The sequence below is a fragment of the Chenopodium quinoa genome, unplaced genomic scaffold (genome assembly GCF_001683475.1).
Source record: "Chenopodium quinoa cultivar QQ74 unplaced genomic scaffold, ASM168347v1, whole genome shotgun sequence".
Taxonomy (NCBI): domain Eukaryota; kingdom Viridiplantae; phylum Streptophyta; class Magnoliopsida; order Caryophyllales; family Amaranthaceae; genus Chenopodium; species Chenopodium quinoa.
The window spans coordinates 1,152,933-1,175,705 of NW_018742433.1; the positions used below are offsets into that span (position 1 = coordinate 1,152,933).

At 33.4% G+C, this 22,773-nt stretch overlaps 1 protein-coding gene across 2 annotated transcripts; it reads left to right on the forward strand.

Annotated features, from left to right (window-relative positions):
• The first annotated feature begins 692 nt into the window (after positions 1–692).
• On the forward strand, positions 693–22,533 carry LOC110715459 (phosphoinositide phosphatase SAC7-like). Of its 2 annotated transcripts, XM_021894049.1 has the most exons (22): positions 693–910; positions 1,265–1,433; positions 1,561–1,644; positions 2,460–2,587; positions 2,678–2,769; positions 3,712–3,769; positions 6,603–6,659; positions 6,829–6,862; positions 6,950–7,030; positions 8,289–8,395; positions 9,814–9,900; positions 10,014–10,091; positions 10,987–11,057; positions 11,136–11,234; positions 12,082–12,181; positions 12,483–12,591; positions 12,831–12,903; positions 18,379–18,472; positions 19,515–19,607; positions 19,738–19,804; positions 21,668–21,842; positions 21,960–22,533. In XM_021894049.1, the coding sequence occupies exons 2-21, from the start codon at positions 1,286–1,288 to the stop codon at positions 21,796–21,798; spliced, it is 1,791 nt and encodes a 596-aa protein (XP_021749741.1). In that variant the 5' UTR covers positions 693–910; positions 1,265–1,285; the 3' UTR covers positions 21,799–21,842; positions 21,960–22,533. The 2 variants fall into 2 exon arrangements, with proteins under 2 accessions (XP_021749741.1, XP_021749735.1); XM_021894043.1 differs by having other exon boundaries at positions 21,668–22,533.
• Positions 22,534–22,773: the final 240 nt, after the last annotated feature.

Here is a 22,773-nt window from a genome sequence, read left to right on the forward strand (position 1 = left end):
TTTTAATAAAAAAAATTTAAAACTTATAATGCAATAAAAAAATTTACCTTCTTTAAACATTTTATGTCTAAAATTTGAAAAGACATTTTGGTAGAGATCATAAGAAATATACAAAATGATATATAGACTTGAGAGTTTAATTTCAAGTGTAAATAGCAACGAATAATGATTTAAGATTTAAATTATTTTAAAAATAAAAAATTATTATCTTTTCACATTAAAGATTTTATCCTAATATGTAATCAATGAAATATCATATTTACAATTTTTTTTTATTTGAAAGATATCATATTATTGTCATATAACTAACAACAACGAATAAAATACAAAACAACAATAAATTAAGTCGCATCATAAATTATATTAAGAAAATTATACTTTTGTAATTGGCATTATCATTTTAATTAAATTATTATTTGTTTTTGTCTGAAATTATTAAATTGTAAAATAAATCAAATAATTATAAAAAAAAAAACCCTTAGAGTATATAGGAAAATATCTTTTCTGGAGATATATGTATGAAAAATCGTGTTTTTTCAAATAATTTTAAATCAAATAATTAAATGTTAAGAACAAAGGGAGTATATCATAAGGGGTTAATTGGGTCCGGTAAAGTAGAAAATAACAAAAATCTACTCCGTACTTGTATTTAGAAGACACTTCTAATTTGAGTTAATTGACTAAAAAAATTAAAAACTATTTTAGGGGGAGGATGAAATTCAATTGAATCTCCTTAACTCTCGTAACTGAGAACAATTTTACGGAGTACTAAAATTCAAAAATCAGGAACCTTTGACGACACTATTTTCCTCAACGTGCACGACATTTCTGTCATTCTAAATCAATTCCAGATTCCCGGTTTTATTTATTTTCTCTCTCTTTAATCTCCGATTCCCACCTTTCTTCTCCGGTACGTTTCTATCATCTTCTTCTCCTTTTATTTCTAAAGTAGTATAATTTTACTCCAATTTTTGATTTTATATACACCTTGATAACATTTTATAACTTAGATGCATCTTCTTATAGTATTTGTTTATGTGTTTTTTTGATCATTGAATTGAAAAGCAGACTAATTTTGCCTAATAGTTTTTAAAAAAAGTTTGATTATGGTTGTTTAATATGTTAATTGTTTTGAGTTTTTTTTTTTTTTTTTTTTTTTTCGATTTTATGCTTGATTTTTTTAGATTTTTGTGGTTTATCTGTTTAATTGGTGAGTGAGTGAGTGATGGATCTGAAATGATGTTATTGTTTTTGTGATTGATAGTGAAGTGGGGTATAATTGGCAATGATGGGGAAAGTAGATGCTGGACACAAACTACATGCTAGAATGAGGCTTTGGGAATTTCCAGATGAGTATGTTATTGAACCAACTGATGGCACCGGCGGCTCGTTTCTGTCGGTCAGCCGAGTCGATGGATCCATGAAGCTTCTTGGTCTGTTTGTTTATGATTTTACTTTTTAAGATGGTGATTTGTGTATGGGATTATTGTTTTTTTTTTTTTTTTTTTTTTTTAGAATTTTTTGATTGAAATCGTATATATATGTATATGTATTTTTCAGATGAACTCCCCCAATGTAGCGCTGTGCACGTACCAAAAATTCAGTCGATTTATGGTGTGATGGGCATGTTAAAGCTCTTGGCAGGCAAGCTAATTTACTTGGTTGCTTGCATTAATATGTCGTGCTTGCTATTTTATAAACAATATTGAATTCCAATCTTGATACATGTTGTGTTGCCCATTCCCATTGTACTAAAAGCTTTATGGCATTGGCTTTTGCTATTCCTTTTCCATCACATGCCTAGAGTTATCGGCATATTAGATTTTTGGTTGATCAATTGACCACTATTTTGCAAACTGCCTCACTATTATTATTATTATTATTATTATTATTATTATTATTATTATTATTATTATTATTATTATTATTATTATTATTATTATTATTATTATTATTATTATTTGTCTTTATTTTCTTAAACTAGTAGTGGATTAGAATACTAGCAAGAATGGACTTTATATCAACTATCTTAATAATATTCTCTCTCTTTTTTTTTTTTTTTTTTTTTTTTTGGGGGGGGGGGGGAATGGGCAAGATTGGGTGTTTTCATTCCGGGTTCATGACTTGGTAAAGTCAGTATTAAGCGTAGCACACAAAATTTGAAATCATGTTCGTTAATGGTATATAAGCTTATCAATTTTTCATAGTTTGAAGGACCTAAATATAATTACCAATTTGCAAGGATTAACTTCTGGTAGTTTGTGAATATTGGAAATTATAATTGTACGTGGACTTGTTAATTCAATTTTACTTTGCTCAAGTGTCTGATTTATTGGTCTAAGCTCTGATGGAATGCTGAAGAAATGCATGGAATCTCTCATAACAGTTATAAGCTGCACCTAATGCTTGATGTCTTTTGATCTGGTTGATCTACAACCCATTTGTGTTCAACATTGCAGGGCTATATTTATTTGTGATAACTGAACGTGAATGTGTTGGATCTTACTTGGGCCATCCTATCTATAAAGTTTCATCTATGAAGATATTGTCTTGTGACCATTCTCTTAAGAGTTCCCCCGCAGAGCAGGTATCACTAAGAATTTTTTATTTATTTCATTTTTACACTTCTTCCATTAAAAGTGATTGAAACTCACTCTAGGCTGACCAACTTTGGCAGAAAAGTAAGGAGACAGAATTTTCCTCTCTTTTAAATGCTGCAGAGAAGACTCCGGGATTGTATTTCTCTTATGATGTCAATTTAACACTTAGGTATCTTATTGGTTCCTATCCTTCTTTTCTGCTTTTCGTTATTTCAGTATTCTTGTCTTTATAAAGTTACATATCTTCCGATTTAACTACCCACTTAAGAAGCAAAATAAATTTCATTTGTGAAAGTAATAAAGTACTTAGTGTTGTCTTTTAAGTGAATATCAGATTCAGAATACTGATACTGGGAAGTCTTTGGGAGTATTATACTTAACAGAAGCTTAGTACCAAGTCTGCCTACTCTGTCCCACACTACTAGACAAATGGTGACCTGATTTAACTTTTTTTGTAGTCTACGTTCATCACTGAACAATATTGAGAATAATGTCGGGTTTGTGTTTGTTATAGAAACTGCTAAGGCACTTATGGACCCTGGAGGTATATGGTGTGGCCGTTAGGTTGATTGGTTTTCATGAGTGGTTCTATGTTCATCACTGAACAATATTGAGATTTTTTTTTTTTAATTTTTTATATATTTTTGTGTGTGTGTGTGTGGGGGGGGGGGGGGGAGGTGGATTTTATATTCCCATGGTCTTCTATTAGCTGAAAGCAGGTTACAGTTGTTAAGGATCAGAGTTCTATGGATTTTTGGCAAGATGATAACTTGACAAGATATTATTTTGCCCTAGCTTTTGTTTTGACAGATGATTGCTACCTTTTTGGGGTTTTTTTTTTTAGATCATAAGGCAGCTTCAAAGCTTGTTTATTATTGGCATAAAGATATGCCTGATTTTATTGATTTAGTGCTTGAGTTTTTGTCAATTGGTATTCCTTTGTTTGGGGGAGGGATGGAGCTCTGTGAGACTTATGAGGGAATTATGTATTTTGACTGTAGCCCTTATTACAGCTTTGCAGCAGGTGACTGGGTAAGGCAGAGGGTTGGGGGGAAGGACAGATAGTAAAGCATGCAATGGTTTAGGAATTTCTAATATTTGTCAATTATAGTATGCAGAGATTGCACGATTTAGGCGATGAAGCAAAGACACTCCCTCTTTGGAGACAGGTAATCCTATTCTTTGTCATCAACGGATCTTCATTTAGTTGGTCAGATTTACTTATGAACATGTATTTTGAACCCATCATCATCATTATTGTTGTGCAACTATTTAGTATCTTCACGTTTTAATTTTGCCTCCATTTTAATATTATTGGCTACAATGCCGAATTAGAGTTTGGTGTTCAAAGGTTGCTATTTTTGATGATTTATTTGTTAATGTATGTACTGTGTTATAAGTTTATGTGATGTTGCTCAAATAATCTTATAAGTTATCCATCCAATTTTTTTGCTTATTAGTTTAATATAATGAAGAAAAATAAAGCCTAATTTCAAGCGGAGCAACTGCCAAGTGCCAGCATTTAATATTTTTTGAAGCCTATAGTTTATGTCTATAGAAAGCACCAAACTGAAAACCTAATAGTAGTCAATACTAGATATAAAAAGATAACCCCTTAAAAAAAAAGGACATATGAAGATAATTTTTCACTTGAATAAATTAGCCAAATCATGCAAAAAAAGATCACCAACTACCAGTATCAGATCGCTCTTTTCTGAAATTTTCTAAAACTTGCTATCACTTTAAAGATCAACAGTGGTCATTGCAAGTATCCTAGGTTTCCCTAATCTTGGTTGCAAAACAGCATGATATCATTTGGGAAAAACAACTAACGTAATGCAACTATGCTGACAGCCCGACATAACAATTACTTTTACAATTTTTCTTGAATCAAAAGTTGTTATTTTAAACTTTTGGCCAAACATGTCCTTAGTGTTTGGAAAGAATTTTGAGGCAGCCTTTGCTATTGAAAATTGAAACTACAAAAGGAATTTTGCTTCTTCTATATGCTGGTAGTTTTCATTTTCTAAGGCGAAAAAAAGTAGGATATTTCAGGTGACATGATCTTTTGCATTGGAAATTTATGATTGCATACTAAGCCTTGGAGCAAGCTGGGTACTTAGAGTGTCATTGTCGCTTAGAAGGATTCAATTGAGTTGGTAGTTATATTGGATGTCAGGAGTTACTCATAAGTGAGTAAATTAAGTTAACGTGGGTTGATTTTGCAAATAAATAAAGATCTTGACCAATATGTACTAACATATTAATTTTTAATGGTTCAAATGGAGTTTGTTGTATGCTTTTTTGTGCATAGTGTACCTTTAAGGCTAAAGGGAAAACTTCATGTACTACTATTATGATATCATCGTTATTAAATGGGTTAAAATGTTGGTTGTTAGGGAGGATCATATTAAGAAAACGAGTGTATCAGATGTCTCTAGGTGGGTGAGTAGGAACACTATTAGGGATAGAATAAACAAGACTATTTTTATAGAGAAGCGAAGCTTCTTATATATCTCGATTATCATAGGCCATAGCTTATGTTTTGCATGTAATCTCTAGAGGGCTTTTAGTAGTAACTAGTAAGTAATTGTGGAAAATATTTAGTGTTAGTAAAAACATAAGAAAAAACTTCGACTATGGGAGTGTTTGGTTTATTATACTGAAATGGATTGGTATGCAATCTCATACTAGGGAGGTATGGATTCTAAAACCCATACTAGTCTAAAGTTGTTTGGTTTTAATGTTGGAATGGATTATATTATTAATTAATAGAATGGATTGTGAATCTTAGGAGGAGAGGTGGGTATGAAATTCCATAGGTATGGGGTAGAGTTAAAACTCTTTGGTTATGAGATTTTTCATTACTAAAAAGCTTAACCAAACAAAAAAATAGATGGAATGGATTCTAACTCCATTCCAACCCATTCCAAATGATCCAACCAAACGACCCCTAAATGCATTCGCAGTATTATCAAAGATAAAAGTTACCAATTAGCCTGCCCATATGAACCATTAAACAAGTTATTTTGGGAATTAAGTCTTTGTAACCTTCTTACTTCCGGTAAAGAGGCTTGAATAGTGGCAAAGTGTTGGATTGCGAGAGGTAAGGGTCTAGGGGAAGACCTAAGGAAACTTGGAAGAAGGTGATTGAGAGCGACATGAGTGCTTTGGGGATTGAGGAAAATATGGTGTTGCATAGGGTGGAGTGGAGGGAGAAAATTAACGTCAAAGACGTTTCATGATTTAATATATATACATATATACTTTTGCTTATTTTTTTTTGAAAAAGTAACCACAATAAGTTGAACTTTGGGTGGTCTTCCAATATTATGTTCTGACTTATTGTGGTTAATTTTTCCAAATTTTTAGTATTTACTTTTATTATTTACACAACTCGTGTTTTGTAAACTTTACTTATTTCATCTTTTAATGTTTTCTCAAACCTTATTGTTTTTACTCACATCTTGCTCCTCACCTTTATAATCCCCTTACCCTCTTTTTAAAATTCTCTTAAATTTTATTTGTATGCTCTTTCTGTTTCTCACTTTATACACCTTTTTTTGGCTTCAAACAATTATGCAATTGATTATCTTGTTATGCTCTTGTTCCTTTTCAGACGGTTCCTTATGACAACTCATGTTAGCCGACCTTAAATCATTTTGGGACTAAGGCTTTGTTGTTGTTGTTGTTGAACAATTGGTCGTGACTTTTTTCTTTCCCTTTTGTGGCAATATGAGATGTGTGTGTATTATGAACATCATCAAGGCTTGCTATGAGATCATCTTCATCTCCTTTTGGGATGGGGCATTTGGGGCTTTTAGGTGCTATATATAATTAGAGCAATGCACAAGAATTTAGTTAATTTGTTATTTCCACTTCTGCTTGAGGATTGCCAGTGTTTTTTTTTTTATTTTATTTTTTATTTTTTATTTTTTTATTTTGGGCCTTATGGATTATAAAAATAGAAAAATTGTCAATGCTTATTCATTATTGTTGCAGGCAGACCCAAGATATTGCTGGAACAACTTCATTATGGAAATTCTTATTGATAACAAGGTTTGTTATGCGTCTTATTTATCTGTGTTGTTGGTTTCTGACTTGACTCAGCATCACAGTCAATGTAAATTATTAATATTATTATTATTCTTTCTGCTGTTTTTATTACTCTTGCAGTTGCATTATTATTGAATTAGATTAGTGACGAAGAGCATTATTTCTTTTGCAGCTTGATCCATACTTGCTTCCCATTCTTCAAGGAAGTATCCTTTTTATTTAGTTTTTCTGTGATTTGGATGCAACTTTCATCGATATCTTCCTAGTCGACTGGGGTCCTTAACCGTCTCAAGCTTTCCATAATTTCCAAACTGCTATAGGAAAAGATACTATTGATGTTACATTGGTTGCTCGCAGATGTACCAGGAGAACTGGTATGCTATTTTATTTTATTGACTCCACTTCTCCATCAGGAGCCTTTTGTGCCAATTGTTTTCTGTCCACATTAATTTCTCCTTAGATATCTTTTATGCATTGACCCCAAGACCTTTAAAAGTGTGAAGCAAGGATTTCATAAAACTAGGAGTATTGGAAAGCTATATGTTGCCAATGTACTTGGAAACCTACTCTTAATTGCTTGAATGAAATATGATGACTAACCTTTTTATTAGTCTCATCAAAATTTATGGCTAATAATTATGACATCTAGTAATGATGTTTTCCCTAATCCACTGATCTGCAATTGAATGCCAACTGAACTATACCAGAACAGTAATACTTAGAAAATAAGAAATTGCAATTCATGACGTATATGGTTCTTTTTTCCCCCTCTCTTAATACACTGCCTAAAAATGCTAGATATTGGTTTATTTGCAAGGAATTAGCATTGGTGTTCTTCTTTTTTACCAGTTTGATGGTTGAGGTTTCTCTACCTTGCTTGCTACATGAGTTAGTTCACCGCTCTGAGTAGAATTTTTCCTTTGATAGGTCAAGTAAATCCTTTCTGTATGCTCCAAATGTTGTGAATGTTTTGGAATTGAGTCCATGGCACACATTTGAGTGCAAGATGTAGTTTGATTGTCTGGAAAAGCTTCTTGTTTATCCACAAGGATTACCTAGCATTCTTCTTAATCTTTGTAGTTTTTTCTGGCTAAGGAAGGGGGGGGGGGGTGTTGGGGGAAGGGTGATCTGGATGGGGATACCAATTGGCAACTATTTTCTATACAAGTTACTACATACCTAATATCTTTTGTGTGTTACAAAACCAGTCATGTTATGTAACTCCATAAGGACGATGAACTTTCTCTTCTGTAATTCATTGTTTTGGTACTTCTTTGGAGAATTCTGAAGAAGAGTTTATGAATTGTATGACACTATGGTGTCTAATATTTTGATCCTTACTTTTTCAAGAAACTGAAATGGTTATGTATCATGTTTTCCTCTTCATTGGTAGGCTACGCCTTTTCTTCTTTTCTTTCTTTTTTTATTTTTTTATTTTTTCTTTTTAGTAACTATATAAAAAAGATAGGCTCCTATATTGCTTACCTGTTTCTCCCTAAGAATTTCCAACAGCTTTAAGGAAGACAAGCAACATGAATGTGTGCATCTTTCACTTTCCAGTGGTAGGAAATGGGGCTAGTCTTCTTCAACTAAGTCATTGTAATGATTTATGAAGTCCAATTTTTGTTTAAGGTACACGAATGTGGAGAAGAGGAGCTGATTCTGATGGATATGCTGCAAACTTTGTTGAAACTGAGCAAATTGTGCAGATAAATGGCTATACAGCATCTTTTGTGCAGGTAATTGAGTAACACACTGTCAGGGGTTAGGGTGGAAAGTGGCATTTTAATGATGAGCAAAGAATCGTTTATTGATTTTGCTTTGTGGGAGATTTTGAAAAGTTCTTTTTATAGGTTTAAGTCTTTAATGATAAGCAATAGGATCCCTAGATTCCAATTGGTTAAAGATTATAATTTTTTTTTTTTTTATTTTTTTTTATTTGTTTACATCAATTCTTATAAATGGTTTATGTATGTCTTTTACTATGCATATAAGATAAGTCATATTGGGACTATTATCCATTTTATTTAGTGATTTGTGATGGAATGCTGGTTAATTTAAGGATGTAAGGTTGTCATATCTATTATTATTGGTGTTAACTGTTGTTTATTCTTTGATTGGTACGAAGAGTAGGTCCACATTATGATGCAGTAGTGAGATCCATGGTATATATGGGAGGGAATCATTGAATATGAGAAAGAACTTGTTTACCTCTTTTGCTGAACTCCGATTCATCTGAAATTCTGATCTGCTGGGGCTGATGATAGTGGTTACTTAATACAAAATCTTATTCTTGTGGGCCAACCTTAAAGGCTTAATGTTAATGGGTATGGCCTAAAGGATTATGTGGTCAGAATGTGAGATATTGAAGTTTCTTGACGTTTGCTAATATGGAGGCCCTATTGGAAATCTAGTTTGGACTTTAACTAAGGCTATGCTTAGTTTTCCTTATTTTTACTTATTTGAACTCATTTGAACTTATTTTTTTATCTTACCTGAACTTTTTTTTTTAATCTGATCCGATCTGATTGCCTTATTCCTCTAAACTTTGACCTTATATGTATGCTAATTCATAATGATAAAATACATTAAATGGGGTTCTAATTTGATTTGTATTAATGTGTATTTTCAAGATATGTATTTATCATAATGTTTTCCTTACGGGATTAAAGATATTAAGGAATAAAAGATTGCACATAAAACTATTAAGCATTGAAATGCTTCTGCTTGACGGCATGAACCAATAGGAGGACTTCCCAGGAACTCACCCATCCTAGTACTACTCTCAATCATTGTGGCTCATGTCAAGCGATGTGACAAAGTTTTACTCTGGCCTACCATAACCCTCCTCCTTTATCCAAGCTAAGGACTGGCAGCGGGAAACCCACTGGCGGAGTTAAAACGATTAAGCATTATCTAAACTTATTTTTATTTATTTATTTATTTATTTTTTTCCTGATCTGAAAACAAGTAATAAGGTACTAAAATAAGGTGAACTAAATATAGCCTTATTGAAAATATTGTTATCATAAATTGTGATATTTGACTTTCTGTTTAGAGCGGATAATTGGATGAATATTCCTTATTTTGCATCTATGTGGTGGGCTTTGTATGTAGATTGTAGCTATGAGTGATACCCTATTCATAATGTCTGCAGGTTCGTGGGTCAATGCCATTCGAGTGGGAGCAAGTTGTTAATCTGAAATATAAACCAAAATTTGAAGTTGTGAATCCAGAGAAAGCAGTGAGTTTTTAATTAAAAATTTTACCAGAGGGGTGGGACTTACATGAGTTTTATAATTTGATTATTTAATGTACTTTTCTTTTAATCAAGTATTTGACTTGTGCCTTATGCAGCCACAAGTTGCTGAAAGGCATTTTCTGGACTTGAGAAAACGATATGGTGCTGTGCTAGCTGTTGATCTTGTCAATAAGGTGTGCCAACAACTCCTATGGATATGGAATTCTATATTAGGCCTGTAGGTATCATGGTAGATGAATTATACATCAATCAATGATTGTGAACATAAGTTGAGAAATAAGATTTTTATGGGAAGGAGAGTATCATTGAAAATAGGTGTCAGTTACAGAATTATGGTAACTTTCATATGCTTCAGTTGACATGTTTCTGCTTAATCCCATTGGCTTCATTCTTAAGTTATTCTTTGCGTGGACTTATTCCAGTTGTCAAATTATCTTTCTTGCTTGTGAAACCTTGTTACTCCCTCCGTTTTAAAATGATCTTCTTGCTTTGACGGTGATTCTCTCACAAAAAAGTCAAAATAAGAACATATAGAAACGGCAGGAGTATCTTTTTTAATGACTTAGTTATCATTGAGAGAATAGCAGTGAGTGCTTATCTGGGCTTATGTTGTTTTGTATATAAGTCCACATGATTTAATTATATTACAGCTGTTATGTTTTTCAGTTTTTCTCCTCATGCTCTCTCCTTTGTGCTATTCTTTTGTTACCTGAAAACCCATATAACTCCTGCCATTTTAATACAAAAAAGGAGCAAGTTCTTCTTGGTTATAAGACCCTTAAAAATGGATTATCAAGACTTTATTTTTTTTAATTTTTTTTTTCCCAAAAAATATAATACAGTATCAATGTTTTTATATTATTACGAGGGACTACTTTCCAAAATTAAATTAGGAAATCTGAATAGGATCTTAATTTGTATAGATATACTCTTGATGTTCATGCATGAGCAAATGCATACAGGCAGACAGCTTATGTATTGTCCTTGCTTTTTATGTCAGTACGGCGTAAGAATGCATTTATAAATTTTTTTTGTTGATAATCTTAGCCCTTTTGCTATTCTTGTCAGACTGGTGGTGAGGGCCAATTGTGTGAGATGTATGGGAATGCAATGCAGCAGATTACAAATGAGGAAATAAGGTGTTTGAGATATTCTGTTCTTTTGCCCCTTAATGCAATATCTCTTCTTTGTGCTAATATCATTTTTTTTTGGTGTAGATATTTGCACTTTGATTTCCATAGGATATGTGGACACATTCATTTTGAGAGACTTTCGCGTCTGTATGATCAAATTTCAGAATTTTTGAACAAAAATAGGTATGACTCTCCTCCCCACCCCCCCCCCCCCCCTCTTCTTCTTGTTTTCCTTTCCATTTTCTTGTAATGCGGTAACCACATCTTTGTGCTTGTCTTGATGGGATTCAGGTTATTATTAAAATATTTTTGCTTGTCTTTGTTGTAGCAGAGGCAGTAATATCAATGCCTACTAATTTCTAATCTTTGTTTAAGCAAGGGGTAGTTTATGCACTGAATTTCAGAATGACATTTCTGTTTTATTTTGGAATGACAATGATGTGAATTCGACTTGAACTTGAAAGTTAGAGAATCCAAAAATATGACATTTGCCAGAGTAAATATAAATCACCAAAGGCAGTTAAAGTAACTTAATGAATACTGCAAAAAGTAGAAGTGTTGCAACTAAATAAAAACGAAGTATTAAATAAAACACACGAAGTAGTACATAATTAAATAGAGGAGTTATTAAATATGCTTATAAAATTTTGCAAGTTTCTCATGAGTTATAAAAGTTGCTAGAGTTGGCTTGTTAATATATCGAGTCAAGCTAACTGGAGTAGAAGTTTTGATTTAGTTGAGAAATACTAATTTTGAATTGTCTTGCCTCCTTTTTATCAAGTTATCAACCCTTTTTGTATTGATGATACGGTGATACCTATGGTATTTCTAGTCTTCGAAATCATCCATTTTTTTTTTACGTCTTGATTAAATTTTATTTCATGTTTGGCAAATAAATTGTTTAAGTTATAAGGTTATTAGATGATGGAAACTATTTAGTTGTGTATTGAAAAATCCTATGTGTTTTTTAGCTGTTATTTTTCATACATAGGACTACTCATTTATTGCTGTAAATTGATTTATGTCTTAGATATCTCCTGCTGAATGAAAAAGGAGAAAAAATCGAGGAGCAAACTGGTGTTGTGAGAAGTAATTGTATTGATTGCTTGGATCGCACCAATGTCACACAGGTGGGTTTGCTGAATGGTTTCTGATTTATTTGTGCTATAATTGAATAAGAATCCATTAGACTGCATTTATGCTTTTAGTTGAACTCCTTTACGTGGGGTGCTGATTAAAAAATCTTTCCTCTGATATCACTGTGCGCAATTCTTTGCAACACCTTTGGTTTGTGGTGATCAAGCTTCATCTGATCTCTTTAGTTTGCTTCACTGCAGCTATCTTATTTTCTATAGTCTGGATTAGTTTAAAATTTCTTGTTGATCTAACACTATTGGTGTTATTCTGTACCTTCATGAATTGTGGTAACAGAGCATGATAGGACGAAAAATGTTGGAAATGCAACTAAGGCGAATTGGTGTTTTTGGTGCTGAAGAGACCATTAGCTCACATCCTAAATTTGATGAGAATTTTAAAATATGTGAGTACTAATTATTATTTTTTTTTTAATGGTGCTTGATTATTAGAATTTTTTATGTTCATTATTGTATTATTTCTTGAAGATATTTTCCCACTTATGCACATTCAACAATGTTGGAATTGCAACTAAAGGTTTATAAGTACTCTTGGTGCTGAAGTGACCATCATTATATTGTATTAGTACTTTAATAGTATAATGCAACAGTGTTGATTAATTTCCTCTTTTCTCTCTCTTTATAGTGTGGGCGAATCATGGGGATAATGTAAGCATCCAGTATTCTGGCACTCCTGCTCTGAAAGGGGATTACGTCAGGTATGTATTGTTTTTTGCTATGGACATACACATTTTATTTCTGTGCTTATGGTGGAGTATATGGTGCCTATGCGCATTTCTTTTAGCCGGAAATGCTCCTTTGATTAAAATAATTCTTCTTTTTCCAAAAGTTCAACTCGCTTATTGTAGACTCTTGTTTTTAGGAATGTATGGAAAAAGTGAGTGGGTTTAAGAAAAAAGAAAATTAAGTAAGAGGATGGGGTAAAAAGTTGGGTGGGTATAAGAAAAAATTGATGAAGTATGAAAGAGTATGTTAAAAGGTGTAAATAGTGTGGGGGAGGATAAGATAGTAAAAGGGGTTTCTAAAAATGGAATGAAGTAGAAATGAGTTGAACTTTTAGGAAATTCTGATTGGCCTTGGTGTTTGTTGTATTATCTCCAACTTTGAAGTGGTTTCTTTGACACGAATTATTGCAATCTAATTTATACTTGTTAGGTGTAGTTTTTTTTTTTTTTTTTTTTTTTTTTTTTTTTTTTTTATGCATGTCAACTAGGATGCTCGGACTGGCCAACCACCCGGCGTACCGGTGTTGACACGATGCAGCCGGGTGCAGACACGGAATCCGGGTCGGACCCTTGGGTGAAAAAGTGGGCTCGTCAGTCATGAACCCTAGATTTAAAATAGAAGGGAAGATTCACCAAACCAAGAGCCTAAACCTTAGGGGTTTTGATTGAAAGTGAAAAGCGAGCAGTCCAACACCAAGAGGTTGTCGGATTTCTTTTCTAGCGACGGGATTCAACTGTGCAATTTGTGTTTTCTTTTATTTATTTTTTTAATGGGGGTGGGGGTAGGTAGTCTAGGGACTAGGTAGGGAAATACTTGGTATAGTAATTATGTGGGGGGTAGGTGGGAGACTCACGTGATTTTTTTACTGTTGCTTTCTTTTCTTTGTTTCTGTTTTTTCCCCCTTCTTTTATCCTTTTTTTTAAAAATCTGAAAAATAAATACTTTTTTACTTCCTACTTCGACCTTTTTTTTTACTTAGCTTAAGCTCTGTGGGTTTTTTTTTATTTTTTTTTTTATGTTTTTTTTTATTGCCGTGTCTCAAAGTCCAAATTCAAAATGCGTCCGTGGATCCTTTGGACTCTTTCAAAACGTGTCTGCAGATCCTTAAATTTATAATATTCTGAAACCCATACCCGAGTCCGACACCTGTACCCGAATCCGAGCATCCTAGCATGTCAAAATGATGGAAAACAAAGAATTTCTTTTACATATCCACCTAGTTTATCAATTTTCTGGGTTTTACAAAATTTTCCTGTTGTCTGCATATAGCATTGCTTCATTCCTAAAACATTTGAATTTGTATGATAGCACCAAGTGATATTAAAATGTAATATGTTGGAATAAGATAGTGGCAACTTGTCAAAACACATTCCTCTGTAAAAGCCAAATAAATATTTCAAATTTTTTAAGGTGTTAAAGTTTATTTATTTATAGGGAATACTATCATAATAGGAGTAACTTATGTTTTTCAAAGCCTGTAGTTGTTTGATTCAAGAGTTCACAATGAAAAGCTATTCCTTGGAAACTTGTTATAGTAACCTATCTACGGTTCGGTACATTTTTTATACCCCTTGAAATAAAGTTTCTTTGCTCCAATCTATTTTCCTTTTTTCTAGAGGTAGGGTACTTTCAGACTAGATGCATTGACTATCACACTTGACTGCTTTCCCATTTTGATACAACTTGCTGGCAAAGTCAGGCACCTTAAGCAAGTGGATGCTTTTATACATGCTCTATTTACATAGGAGTGTGTATCTTCTTTTGTCATTTCTGTATAGACATCTTTGAATAGATGTCTTCCTTTGGATGAAGAATTAAACATCTGACTTTGTTGCCATCAGTGTTAAAAAAGATTTTTGGTGCTTTGCCCGATTCTGCTGTATAACTTGTATCTGATAGACCATGCTCTAGTTATATTAACAAACTAAGAGACGCACGCAATGCGTGCGTTTGCAATATAAGTAATCTATCAAGCTCGATTCTCTGTTTTTTCACAATATTATCTCCTTAATTCTAATTAAAAAATATTGGTGGGTAATATTAGTGGGTTTAAAAATTATTGATAAAATATAATTAAAAAAATATGTTATTAAAAAAAATATGTTGATGATGTCATGTAGGCTAAATAATAAAATTTGACTTCCCTAAAAACTATTTTTAAAAGAAAAGACGGGAATTTTTTTTTTTTTTGAACAAAGATAGTTTTTTTTTTAAAGGATGGTAGTTTTTTTAATAAAAAATAAAAAAATGAGAGGGGTATTTTGGGAAAGTGAAATTTGTCACCCAAAACCCCTTTTCACTTTATATATAGGATTTTTTTTCCCTTTCTGATTGGGACGTCTTCTGCTGTTAATTAGAAGATGAATGTGGTGATTGTTATTTACTAGTTTTACTGTAGTTGCAACAATCTGCAATTAAGAGGGAATAAATGCCTTCTAATCTGGTGCCCACTGCAAATCATGTATTTATGAAATTGACAAACAACCCTTACCCTCCATAAACATTCATATGATTTGTTTCTAGAAATTGCATGGGTTAAGATAAAAAGGGCTTGGATTTGGTGACTTCGAAGTGGAACAAATGGACCTCAAATAGTCTTTTTCGTAACAGGAAGTGAAGATAGGTAGCAGAGTGTATAGCCGCGCCACATAATCTATAGTCTTGGAAGTTCGTAAGAAGGCAGGGTCAAGGAGAGGAAAAAACTAAGATAAACCAAGATAAGATGGTGGAACTTGAAAGAAGACAATATCAAGAATTTTAATGATAGTGGTAAAAGAAGCCGAAATCAGAGATGAAACCTGACTTGGCTTGGACGAAGATTAGGAATTGTTTCTCTAGAGTGGCCAAGGAGATTCTATGAAAATCAAAGAGGAATTTTTGGTGTACCAGGATACATCGTAGTGGAATGTGGACTCTAAATCACCAATCAAGAAGAAAATAGAATGTTATTTGGCCCGAGGAATTTGTAGGAATGAGGCGACATTGCAAAATACAAGTTCTAAAGTCAAGGGCAGTGTGGTAGAAAAAAATTGTATTCGAATTTATAGGAAAGGGAAAAGGATATTTATAGGATGGCAAAAAGAAGACAAGTGATGAACAAGGACCCATAGGTAATGTAAATTATAAAGACTAAAGGATTTTGCTATAGGATAAAGACATTAAGAACAGGTGGATGTGATGCTTCGATGAGCTGTCCAATGGATGATCTTGAAGTCAGTTAGAAGTATATGAGAAGAATTGTGAAAGAGGTGGTAGAGAATGTGACTAAAGAAAGCAATTGGTCTACATGATATTCCTATTTAGGTTTAGACGTGTTAAGGAAAAATAAGAGTATTTAACAAATCTATTCAAAATGATTTGGAGGACAAACTAGATCCTATAGGATTGTAGATAAAATACCTTTGTACCGAGTTAAGAGCAAAGGTTGTTCTAACAATCATGGGATAATGCTTATGAATTACATCATGTGATTGTGAAAGAGAATGATAGAGTATAGTCTCCAAACCTTGGTTCTATTATTTATTTCAAGGTGTTCAACTATAGAAGTGACTCATGAGATAAGGAAAATGATGAGTAATACAATGCGAGATAGGATTTGCATATGATTTTCTTTGTCCTTCTGATGTCTTATGACTAGGTTCCAAGAGAAGTATTTTGGTGGACATGACCGAGAAAGGTAACCCTAAAAAATATATGGACCTAATTAAGGATTTGTATCGAGATGTGAATACAAGTGGTAGGACTTGCAGTGAAGTAATGAAGGATTTCTCGATCGCAATTCATTGTCATGAAGGGTCGGCATTAACTTTCTTTTCTCTTTGTAGCAATTTAAGTAAAATGGTCTATCTAGGATGAGGCACCATGGCATATGATTTGAGACTATACATAGATAAATGTTTAATTGGAGTAGTGGAGATATATGTTGGAATCTTGCTGGTTTAGACTGTGTCGGGATAAATAGGAGCATATGAAGTATTGATTTAGCACCATGAGGGAGTCAAGGGGGTTAAGTTGTTGTGGATGGTAAGGAGTTGTCCAAAAGTGAGTGTTAGAGTTTTCTTGGCTTGATTCTACAAAAGAATGGAACTAAATCATTAATCAGGGTGGACCTAGGTGAAGGGAGTGTACCAAATGGATAGCTACAATTAGGGTATTATGTGGCAAGAGCATACCCCTTGGTGTTAAAGGAAAAATTTGCCGGATGGCTATTTAACCAGTTATGTTTTATGTTATATGTGTTTGACTTTCTAAGAACAATTATGTTAGAAAGATGGAGTTGTAGAGATAATGGATGGTTGACAATCACTTTATGGATAAAATTGGGAATGAAGATATTCGTAGGAAAGTTGGAGATGTTGATATTGAATGAATATAAGGGAGAACCGGTTATGCTAGTTTTGGCATATGAAACGAAGACCGAATTCAGATAAGGAGCATAGAAAAATGGGATTAGGAGTCTCATAAAAGGCCTAGGGAGACATAAGATGACTTGAGTTAAGAATGTTATGAAGAAATAGGGTTGAGAGAGAATAGAAGGAGAGCATCATGCTCAACTATCGGAGATGAAATCTTTGTTCATGTAGCCTGCTCCATCATTGGGATTAAGGCTTAGATTTTGTTGTTGCCTAGTTTAGGGAAGGTACGTTAACTTGCACTTTAACCTAATCCAGGTAAGGCACTATTTTACCTTCATTTGTACTAGGTGAAAGTTACTAAACCTTTGATTGGTTCAGAACAAGCTCCATTATCTTTGAGCTTTGCTTGATTTTGGACTTTTGGTGGACTGCTCCTTGTAATCTTCCTTGTTTGATGGCAATATTATCTTATATGTATTAAGAAATGTTATGTTTGTTTTCCTTAACTTGTACCTTTGCCTAGTCCAGGCAAGGCACTATGGTACCTTCATCTGTACAAGGTGAAAGTTACTATACCATTGATTGGTTCAGAATGAGCCCTACTATCTTTGAGGATATTCTTTTGGCATTGTTTATTTATTCGCTTTGCTTGATTTTGGTGGTCTGCTCCTTGTAATTTTCCTTGTTTAATGGCAGTTATATCTTATCTAAATTAAGAAATGTTATGTTTGTTTTTTGCATTGACTTACAATATCGGGTCAAGCTGACAAGGAGATTTTTCATATTTGTTCATTGAGTGATGAGATTTTGGACTTTGGGTGTTGATAAACTTTCAACATCGATCCTTGTTGATAGACTCTCAACATTGGTCCTGGTTGTGGATAGATTAATATGTAATTGATACAAAATATCAATCTGTTAACACTGACTGGTTATTTTGCTTTATGTTTTGCACCACAGGTTTTGTGTCTGTTTAAGTATGTAATGTTATTTTTATTAGTTTATATGGGAGATAACTTATTTTATTTTGAATTAATGATGAAGTTAATATTTAACATACAAATTGGTTTTATGCAACTTTGTAATTTTCAGATATGGCAAACGAACGTTTGAAGGTATACTTAAGGATGGGTGGAATGCACTTTCTAGATATTATCTGAACAACTTTTGTGATGGAACAAAACAGGTTCAGTACCTTTTCTTGTATATGCTCGCTGAGTTTCTTTTTGATCGACATATGTTATCTGTTAGTTTTGTCTCTTGTATACCTCCTGTGTTTTAAAAATTTTACTTTCAAGGGAGTGAGTTGTATTAATTTTGAGTTTGGATTGATAAGGAAAGGTAACATGTTGCTTTCAAATAATTTGGGCAACTATTGAGGATTAGACAAATGGAAATTGAAGCTGGTTAGAAACTAGTAAATAACACTACTCCTGTTTCATATTCTGTGCAACAAAGGCTTTGACATGGACTCCTAGGCAAAATTTGTTTGTGAGTGTTAAATATAGAGAGAAAGATAGAGATGCATGTGATATAGAGAGAGATAGAGAGAAATGATAACTTAAAAAGGAAAGAAAACTTTTGTTGCAAATAATGTGTAACATTCATTTGCACATAATATGAAACGGAGGTAGTAGATGTGTAGTAATCCATACCATGTGTACTTTAGTACTTCAGTTGCCTTCTTCAAATATGTCAATCAACATGCATTACTCCCTCCATTCCTTTTTGTATCACTCACCTTCCGTTTTGGGGTGTTTCTTTTTGCTTTTCCCACTTCTACTTTATTTTTGGCGAACACTGTAATATCTTACCCCTTACCTTACAATCTATCTAACTTTTTCTGTACATACATCTGCTTACTACCCTCTCTCTCTCTCTTATTTGATCCACCTTTTTTCATACACTCCCTCCTCGGTGTACGAATCTACAATAGGTAAGTGGAATGGAAAGGAGCTTAAGGAGAACTATTCCGACCTATTTTTTTTTAAATCTAATGCTCGATATGCATTTCAATTAAACTGACTAGTCCTTTTAAAAAAATTTAAAAGTAACTGACTAATTTTCAGAGTCAATTTATGTTGTCTCTTTTGCATTTGACTCTCCAGGTTGCAGGATCATCATATCTCATGTTGTTCAGTTTCATACTTATTCATTTCTTATGCTCTTGTAAAAGATTTCTTAAAATTGGATCATCTGTATTTGAATTTTTCCTCTCATGTTTGCAGGATGCCATTGATATGGTGCATGGACACTTCATTGCTTCTACGAGCCGAGATATGACTGCACAACCTGAAAAAGGAGGCCTTGAGGCTTTTGCTGTGAGTGATAACTAATTCTTATAGCTAGAACCAATGGCTACTTTTCACCATGCGTGCCTTTTTTTTAAGTCTCTTTTTATCACTCAAGTCAATTAAAAGTGTAATGATCTGATGACTTTTCTTCTTGTAGTCTCTTCCTTTAGCTTTTTCCTTGGTCTTGGCTGGGATCGTTGTCGCATTCATGTCTCTGAAGCAAGGTGTGTTTCATACTATTACTCTTTTTTTTGGCTGGCTTTTCTTATGCTGTCTGTTCCTCTAGTTCATTTTCCTATATTAGATTTTATAATATAGACCAAAAAATTACAAGTTTGCTCTCGTATCCTATGTTTATTTCTGGTGTACTTTGTTGTTTCACCTTTTGACCTAACAAAGGAAGAATCCAAGAATTGGGAGTCTTGGTCTTTATATTTACATTTATCTTAAATCACGGATAATTGGCAAAATTAATTCCAAGATAGATGCAGGGAAAAAAAAAAACCCAACTAGGGAGTATGCGTCTAATAAATGATAACACAAACATACAAATTTTGTGAAGAAACTAATTAGAATTCAACAATTCAGTTTTTAAAAGACATCAACTCCATTTAGATATGGTGGATTTCCATTACAAATATTTGAATGAAATATTTTGAACCAATTTTCAAGTGGAATCTAATTGTTTGGAATCAACACATTATGACATTTTTTTTTCTTCTCCAAACATATGTTCAATAATACTCATTGAATTAACATAAATGTGAGTATGGTATTAATGGAATGCTTGAAGTGAGTGTATAAGTTAAGAACCAAAATTATGGGATACTTATTGTGCCATAATGCAACGTATTTATCCATGGGAATAATATGTAGGAAAATTTATCAAAAAGGATCTTTTATATTGGCCATTTTGTGAGAAAGGACCTTAAAAAAAATGTTTCACTTTGGGACCTATAAAAGTAAAATTTTTGTTCATCTGGATCTTTGCTCTGATTTTGGCCATTGACCGCCATTTTCCTCTTTTTCTTTATTGACCAAAACCATCATGTGAGTGGCATGTGACTTCAATTTTTCCTCCTTTTCTTTTTTAACCATTAGTCCACCACCCCTAGCCATGTCCTACGTTCTCCTACCAGTCTACCAGCATTTGAAGACCATTCCACCACCAACTTGACCTTTTCACCACTACACCACCACTATCTAACCATCGCACAAGTTGCAACCACATTGTCACCCACACAAACACCTTATACCTATGCTCACATGCTCCCTTTTTCGATCTCCTCCTCTGTAAACCCATCACACTGCCCATCATAACCCCCTTTGCATCACCCTCAGCCACTCTTTCTACCTTTGCTACCTGACCTTTGCTACCCGTGCTCCCTCTCTGTATGTTCCTCATTCTCTCTTCCCCTCGGACTTAGCCAACAGCGCAACCCCTTAACCCCCTTTTCTCTTCCTTGATCCCCCTTTCTAATTCCCTTATACAAGAAAATCAAAATTAATCAATCAATCAATCAAAGCCTTAATCGGTTAATCCCATAAGAAAATCGAAATTAATCTTTGTTTAAAAACCAAAATTTGATTTTATACATGATGTTGAGTAAGATTGTGAGAAAGAAGAGGCTTTTGATGAAGGCACGTGTTTTGCACGTGATAGTCAACACCAGAAAGTGGCGATCAATGGCCGAATTCAGGCAAAGGTCCTGGTTAACAAAAAAATAATTACTTTAAATCTCATGGCGCCATTTTGTTAGAAGGTTTTTTCTCACAAAATGACCAGCATAAAAAACAATGTCAGCCTCCGCAAAGGGTAGGATGAAAGTGTTGCATAGGAAAGTGCATATCAAAATAATACAGCCTCCTGAGAAATTCAGTCGTCTAAATGTGAAGCAGAAGTGGTGTCCATCTGGCATGATCTTGAGCATAATTCTAGTGCATTTTTGCTTCTGGCACCTTCTTTATGTCAATGCCCTTTTTTTTTTTTTTTTTTTTTTTGTGCTGCATTTTTTTGGATTTCAGATATTTTTTTTTAGGAATAATTGCTTACAAAAAACATCTTTTGTTGCAATGTTGATCAACAGCTCGGTTAGAGTGGCGACACCTATTCTTTTCGCTTATGTGGGCAAGCTTAAGTATTGCTATAGCTATATTTGTGAGAGCCAATGGCCGGATGTTTTGCAATCGACCCCGCCTGCAAAAGCCTCGATGCTGATTATAATTTAATAATCTTTCAGATGGAGTGATACATTTAGAAGTTAGTGGTTGGCTGCTCTATTTTTTGTCGTTGAGTCTTATTCGACCTTTGAGTTTCTCATTCCTATTCGTTGATTTCTTGTTCATTTTCTATTTGACCTGGGCTTTTCTGATCGGCAGGTCTCTACTTTGCCTTTTGATATTACAAGTTGAAGTTTAGGTGAGCCAACCAGTGCTCTTCTGTATAATAACTTTCCAATATCCTTCCCAAATAGTTTGAGTAGAGGGAAGAGTATTATTACCCAAAGTTGATAGTTCACACGAACCCCTTGAACTTTTTTTCTTTTTCGGCTGATTAGTGTATCTTAACCCTTGAGGGTATATAATGATATATTTTGAACTTAATCAAGTCTGCTGCATCTTTGTACATATAAAGCTGTCCTTTAACGACAGTGCAACGATATGCTACAGCCTATGCTGAACAAAGTATATCTTGTGATTCTGGTTCACAGTGAGAATGTACTGATAAGTGTTTGTTCAGGATAATTTGCTGGAATGATTGTCTGTCTGACCATCATTTGAGCCGTCAGTTATTTTCTAGTTTGATTAAAACAGTCATACTTTTGTGGATTAGATTAAAACTAACATCCAAATTTAGCTGTCACGGCAAATTTGTATGATCTGAAAGATTTGGTCATGTACCCTTAAAGTAACTCTCGAGTTCCTGATTAATCTTAATCAAGCTTTATCATTACAAAGCTCTGTTATTTTAAGCCCCTGATTAGCTGTATTAATTTACTTTAGTTGTTTTTTTGCAGCTTTGGACCCTAAGCTTTCAGAATTATACTTGTGAATTAGTGTTTATTAGCAAATAGCAAACCTTTTACCTTTAAAAGAGAAAAGTTATGAGATTTTGAGTGATTGGATTAAACATTCAGAAAATTCAATAAAGTCTAGTTATTTTTGTTCAATATTTTCACATCTTTTAGGCAGT